Below are 6,868 nucleotides of genomic sequence, written 5' to 3'. Positions count from 1 at the left end.
AATTGATATGAACTGTATACACATATGGGTTACATACAGATTAATATGGTTTATGTAATTATTTTAATTTTTTTAATTTTTTTTTTTCAATATGAAGAGCTTCTTTAATTTTTAGTTTTACATTGGATGTTTATGACTTGAAGGCAGCAGCTTTATTATTTCTATTTTTATTTTATTATTAATTTTTGGTGGTTGTAGTGTAATTAATAATAATAAGATGCATAAAAAAATATGTAAACATTCGTACTTTAATTAGTACTAATTATATTGGATATTTTTATATATCTCTTTTTTTAACATATGTCGCAGATTTTTTTGATATAATTTGAAGTAGTGCTTTTGTATGTACAAAAATATGTGACACATCTTAGTAATAATCTTCTGCTAGCCATGCAAACAGCAATGTTCAGGAAGTTCCAACTAGCGATCGGTGGTTAAACAATCAAATAAATTAAAGTGTAAGTAAACCTAACAATAAAATGATCTTATTTTCTCGTTTTTGTCTAAATATTTTTGATAAATATACCAGTAACTGTGTTTTGTCATATCTGTTTAATAAGTGCAAAAATGATCCCATTGATCCTTCTAGAAAACCTATGAGCTGATTCCTGTGCTTCCTGCGCTTCCTGCCTGTGTTGCACTGTTATCGTTTACAGTGTTCCAAGCTCTCTCTATAAACTACTGAACCTTCCCTTCTATTTTATGGAGAAGAATGTAGGAGGAGGTGTTCTGTAATCCTGTCATTGGGTGACAACCCTACTCCCCCATAGGTTCAGTACAGTGAGTGAGTGTGGTCACCCTAAGACAGGAAAAGGGGTACTGGCAGAATTACCAGTAAAAATAAAGAAAATTAATGTAGCCACCATTTTTAAAACCATCAGTTTTAGAACTGTTAGAAATGCAATATATTACATTTTTGTTATTGGGTTTTAATACACTATAAAGCCCTCTACAACCAAGTTACTAAACAGCGATAATTGTTGTTGGTGAAAAGTTGCCTTATCCCTTTGCCGACCAAATATTTGTTGTTATCATCTAAAAACCATTGGGCGCATAGTCAGCATTCGATAAAAAATAGCACTAAGCAAAAAGAAAAAAAAAAATTATCCTTCATGGCATTTTTAAAGATATTTTTGAAAATCTTCTTGTGCGTCAATTTTGGGCAATAATACCACCTATGATTAAATTTATTTAGGAGCAAGGTTAGGAAACATCATGTCAACTCCAATCCTATTGTAATTATGTTATTAGGTAAGTCATCTTGTTTTGTTTTAGCAGAAGATACTTTTTGAAGAAAAAAAAAAAGTTGACGTAAGCAGTTGCTTGTCTTACATGTACTGTGTTTGATGTTCCAGGTAGTTCATGTAAGGATCTGCCTTGATTCACTTTGATTGACAAGACTCTCTCTATATATACATATGAAACAACCAAGCAGATATAGCAGAGATCAGCAAAGAAGCAAGAAAGAAAATAGCTTGTAGAAAAGGTTTGAACTGTTGTTATTATTTGTTATTATGTGTAGTTTTTATAGACTGTTAACAGAGTATTTCTATAGATTTTCTTGTTTTAATTTATTGAAAGTAATTTATTGAAAGTATTTGGATAACTTTTTATTACTTTTTGTGCATACGGCTGTTTTTACTAAATTTCAAGGTGAATATTATGTTGGATCATTTCAAATGTTTGTCAAGCATGTTAAAGATAAAAATGCTGTACCCATAGTAAACTTATGATTTGTTAAAAAAGATTTTTTCCTAAGAATTTATTTTTATTTTAATCCTAAATTTATTTTAAATTTACGTTTTAGATCTATTCAGTATAAAACAATACTTTTGGAGATGTGAGCCTTTTTTTCATTAAATAAAAAAGTATTTCAGGTAAGATATTTAGATTAACAAAATAGTCTTCTTAGATATATCTCTTTTTATTTAGGTTGAAAAGTTAGAAAAATGCACATTCTTTAAATTGTGAAGCTTGCTTCAACTGTCTGACTTTACAGGTTACTTATAATAAGTAAATAATACAAAAAATTATATATTTTTTTGATTAAGCTAATTTGCTGTGCTAGTCTGCAGGGAGAGAATGTTGGTATAGAGATGGCAACCTCACATAAAGTTTAACAAGTTAGAGGGTTTTTTTACTTTTTTCATACCTGTTCTTTACTTTCTTTATCTTAAATAAAGAATGTTGCAGTGCAAACAATAGTGACTAGTCACATTTTTTTCCGTCCATTTATATCTTCTTGCCTGTTCATCTAGTAACATTAAATTAGGTAGATAATGTTTATTCAACTGTAAGCCATGTATATTTGAGATATAGTTGAATATGATGTGGTGTACATTGTTTTGTATGCTACAAGAGTCCTAATTACAATTGTTATCTGTGATGGCGATATCATGAAGTTTTAGATAACTTCTTTAACTTATTCAGATGGATATGGATATTTATTTTTTCATGGTAAATAAAAATGCAAAAAACACTGTAATATATTAATTAGACCTATTTAAAGGTATTTTGATTTATTTTGTATTTTGAATGGATCAGGGAAGAGTTAGAACCCATTTAAAATTTTTTCCATATTTGCTGTATATACCACTATTAGGTAGATCCAGCCTCTTTGTGTCCTGATGACCATTGTCACCAGACTAAAAATGTAATTTACTGAAAGAGGAAGTAGGAAAACTCACATAGTTACATAGTAGTTGATGTTTAATAAAGACTTACCTGTGTAGGTGTGTGTGGACGCAAATATCTCACATACCCCTGAATGTTTTGATCTTTGAGATGTACATCCAAGAGTTTTTTAACAGTAGCCATACTCCCTGCAGTTACTACCACTTGTGGTAGAGAATTCCACAATCTTGTAGCCTTTACTGTAAAAAAAACACTGCGTAGCCTGAAGTTAAATCTCTTCGCCTCTTTTATTGAGAAACACAGAGACACACAGAGTGGACTTAGTAAGTATAAAAGATAAATAAGAAGGAAAAAGAGACACGAAGGTGAAGGTAGATACTAGACAAACAATAACGATTTTTTTTTTTTGGAGGAGTTATAAAAGAAGTAGGCTAGACCTACTGGCACAGACACATATACTAAGAGGTGATTAGATTGAAAGTGAACACGAGGTGGAATGACACAAGATGAAAAGATGAGATGGTTTGAAAGAAAGGCACGAGATGAACACAGACACAAAGACACAGTATATAGGATCTAGGATTTATACACAAGTCCAGTGGGAAAATATTCTGCATCCTGCACAGTTGGAGGCTTTCTCACTAACCCCCCTACTTTCCCTACACCACCCTCACCCCCCCCTTTTTTTTTTTTTCTCTCCCTCTCTCTCCTCTCCCACTCCACTTCTCTTATTGAGAAATACCCCAGGTATCCCAATAAGAGAATACTCTAGAGGTTTTAGATATGGAAAATAGGCATTTAGGCACTCATATTATGCGCCTTGATAAGATAAGCAATGAGGAACTTAATATAGATGTGGAACTAGCTATGGGGAATCCCCCCTTCCTAATATACCCTCCCTGTCCCCGTTCCCTTCCCCTCTCGGTTTATTTATTTATTTATTTTTTGTGTTTTGTTGTTCTTTCTCTATTGTCTTTTTTTTTTTTTTCTTCTTTTCTTTTTCTTTTTTTTTCTCTTTTTCTTTCTCCTTAGGACTTTTTTAAAAAAAATTAAAAAATGTCTTAGAGGCTTGGGCAAATCAGGATAGTTAGGACAGACTGATCCCAAAAAAAAAAAAAAAGAAATGCTGGTTATTTATAGATAATAATAAATTAAAAACAATTACGGATCTAATTATATATGTTGGCATGATGATTATAATGGATCAGACTTTGTGAATGTTGTTCAAATAAACCTCTTTTGTTTCTTTGTTATAAATAAATAAATAAATAAAAAAAAATCTCTTCGCCTCTAATCGCATTGTAGGGCCGCGTGTCCTCATGCATTCCTTGCAACTGAACAGTTTTTTTTCTAAGCTGAGATCACCGTTGAGGTACTTGTATATTGCTATCATGTCCCCTCTCAGGCGTCTCCTTTCCAGGGAGAATAAATCAAGCGCTCTTCATAATTAAGGTCTTCCAATCACCTAATCAGTTTAAACTTGATATGATAACTGTTTAAAGTTGCCATAGACAGCTTTTCTTCTGAAATTTATAGTGATAAGGTACACCACTCAAAATCAGAAAGTTTTTTTTTTGATAAAGAAGCTGTAGAATGACCTATGTTCAAGGCGGCATAGTTACTTTTTGCAATTTGTTTTATTTAATGCATTTTTTCACCATTTTTCTTTTCGCTTTGCCTCACAGCTTTTGTCATGACTTGTTAGAAATGTAAAAAAATCGGAGGTAAAACAAAGCTAACAATGGCTTTACAAAGAAAGTTTTTTTTACTGTAGCTGAGTTATAAATATACATTTAGGTATAATGGGTCAATTTGCTTGGCTCGTACTACCCACAACCTTTTCTGTGAGAGGGAAAAAGGATGTCTGTACCATACATAATGTCCACTGTGAAAGTTCTATCTTGACTTTGCTTTAAATATGAGTAAAGAAAATTATTTAAAAATATGGGTTTTATTTGGGCATACATAGTTATTGTATTTTTACTCTTCTTATTGATTTGCAATTATTTTATGTAGATAACAAGTGGCCTTTGTAAACAATGAATCAGAAAAGTGTTGTCCTGGTTTCCCTGCAACTTCTGGTCTTAAACAGCTGCCTGAGCACCTTGGCCATCTCCAACTTCAGCTTGAGAACATTCATTGGTTGTGCCGTTAGGGAATTCACCTTCTTGGCAAAGAAACCTGGCTGTAAGGGTTTGCGTGTTACAACAGATGCCTGTTGGGGGCGCTGTGAAACTTGGGAGGTAAGCACCTTCAAAAGTTTTTATAAACAGTCTTTTCCCTAATTCCATTTCTGTTAAATACGTTCTATCTATCTATCTATCTATCTATCTATCTATCTATCTATCTATCTATCTATCTATCTATCTATCTATCTATCTATCTATCTATCTATCTATCTATCTATCTATCTATCTATCTATCTATCTATCTATCTATCTATCTATCTATCTATCTATCTATCTATCTATCTATCTATCTATCTATCTATCTATCTATCTATCTATCTATCTATCTATCTTGACCATGACACCTTTTATGAGCTTGTTGGATAACCCATCCTATATGGAGTTGACCCGTCTATGCAGCTGTAACACCCTCAATGTTTTTATAGAGCTGCCTTTGTGCACAAGGGCAAAGTCATGCTATAAAATAAAAGGGCCTTCCCCAAATAGTTACCCCAAGATTGGAAGTAAACAATGGCCTAAAATGGCTTTGTATGTGCTCTAGCATTCACAGTACCCTTAACTGAAATTACCCATAATTTGGAGGGGTATCCACATCATTTTTGCCATAAAGTGTTTCCATGCATGTGTAGAAAGCCCTACCAAAAAAACGTTTAACTACATTGACTAGAAAACACACGCCAATCTCCTGTGCACACATGGCTGGAATGTAACACGTTATGACTGCAGGTGCCCATGTGAAACTAACCTAAAAGCATTAATTTTAGCATTTTTTTGTACAATTAAATAAAAAAAAAAAAAGAAGTGATTCCTACCTTGGCTGCTTCAAATCTTAGCTAAAGCTGAGATGACCATGCATTTCTAATAATGGTTGGTGAAATTCTATGCATGAACCCTCTATGATAGCAGTTGAGCTATGCACACAGCTAATCCGCTGAGAACTTACATTTCAGACCTGTGTTCCATGTATGGGCTGCCTCCAAGGGACAATTGCTAGCATAATAAATTAGTATAGCTATTGAACTATAATTTCTATTGTTCACTGTATTTATAGGTCTTTCAGCACCTGCCCAAGCTGCCATCTATATTTGTTATAGGTATCTTAAATCTAGAAGACAATTTGCTCTTAAATGCTAAGAGAAAATAAATTAACTTGATTTTTTTTTTCTGTCACAGAAACCCATCCTAGACCCACCCTACATAGATGCTTATCACAGAGTCTGCACCTACAACGAAACTAAGCTGCTTACTGTGAAATTACCTAACTGCCTGCCCAGCGTGGACCCATTCTTTACTTACCCTGTGGCCATCAGATGTGACTGTGGGGTTTGCTCTACTGCAACTACAGAGTGTGAAGCGCTTTAAAAAATTCTCATTACCAGCAAGCTTGCTCTGTTTTTACCTATATTATTGCATTATTTGGACCAAATAAAAAATTATCACATATGATTTAGTATGCCAATAGCATTAATATAGCAGTTTTTCTTTTTCTGGACCATGCAATCACTAACTTAACTCAAAGCGATTTCAGATTTTAACCTTCTAAGAATGTTTTGTGAATCAGGCATTAATATCACAAGGAAAAAATTCCATACACTAATAAATCTGTTGAAACTTTGCCTTTAGTTTTGCATGTGCCAACATCAGACAATACGTCACTTTATCAATATCACATACATGAGCTTTGAAAATCAGGTCTCTTGTTAAGGTAGCAATACACTATTAGATTTTCAAATGAAAGTTTGTTTAAATAATTGTACAAAAATTCTCAGTACATTTGATGACTTGATGAATGTTGTTCCAAAGTTCTTTAAAATATTTGAAATTTTTAACATTTGACTTTCCCAAAGGAAAAATGCCTACACTTCTGAAATCTGTTCAAGAAAATTTTTTTAATCTTTTTATCACTGTGGTCCAAAGTGAATATTGATTTGACTCCACTAATGGTTAGACAATATTGGAGAGGGGGGGGGGGGGGTACCGCGCTTCAGGGAAGTGTCGCAGACCAATCAATCTTAAATGTTAATACAAACACTCCCAACAAGTGT

The 6,868-nt window shown here is 33.1% G+C and overlaps 1 protein-coding gene across 1 annotated transcript; it reads left to right on the top strand.

The window, feature by feature from the left end:
• Nucleotides 1-4,654: 4,654 nt before the first annotated feature.
• GPHB5 (glycoprotein hormone subunit beta 5) lies at nt 4,655-6,401 on the top strand. The gene is made up of 2 exons (XM_082275621.1): nt 4,655-4,877; nt 5,997-6,401. The coding sequence occupies exons 1-2, from the start codon at nt 4,674-4,676 to the stop codon at nt 6,183-6,185; spliced, it is 393 nt and encodes a 130-aa protein (XP_082131747.1). The 5' UTR covers nt 4,655-4,673; the 3' UTR covers nt 6,186-6,401.
• Nucleotides 6,402-6,868: the final 467 nt, after the last annotated feature.

This window comes from Pelophylax lessonae (assembly GCF_965119305.1).
Source record: "Pelophylax lessonae genome assembly, chromosome: 13".
In the NCBI taxonomy this organism is placed as follows: Eukaryota; Metazoa; Chordata; class Amphibia; order Anura; family Ranidae; genus Pelophylax; species Pelophylax lessonae.
The sequence above is the reverse complement of the archived record's forward strand: the minus strand, read 5'-3'. Positions and strand labels throughout refer to the sequence as shown.

Excerpts from the sequence above, each read along its gene's own strand:
- GPHB5 (XM_082275621.1), top strand. The coding sequence starts at position 4,674 with ATGAATCAGAAAAGTGTTGTCCTGGTTTCCCTGCAACTTCTGGTCTTA. Across the intron at positions 4,878-5,996 it reads GGCGCTGTGAAACTTGGGAG|AAACCCATCCTAGACCCACC; the intron begins GTAAGCACCTTC and ends TTTCTGTCACAG.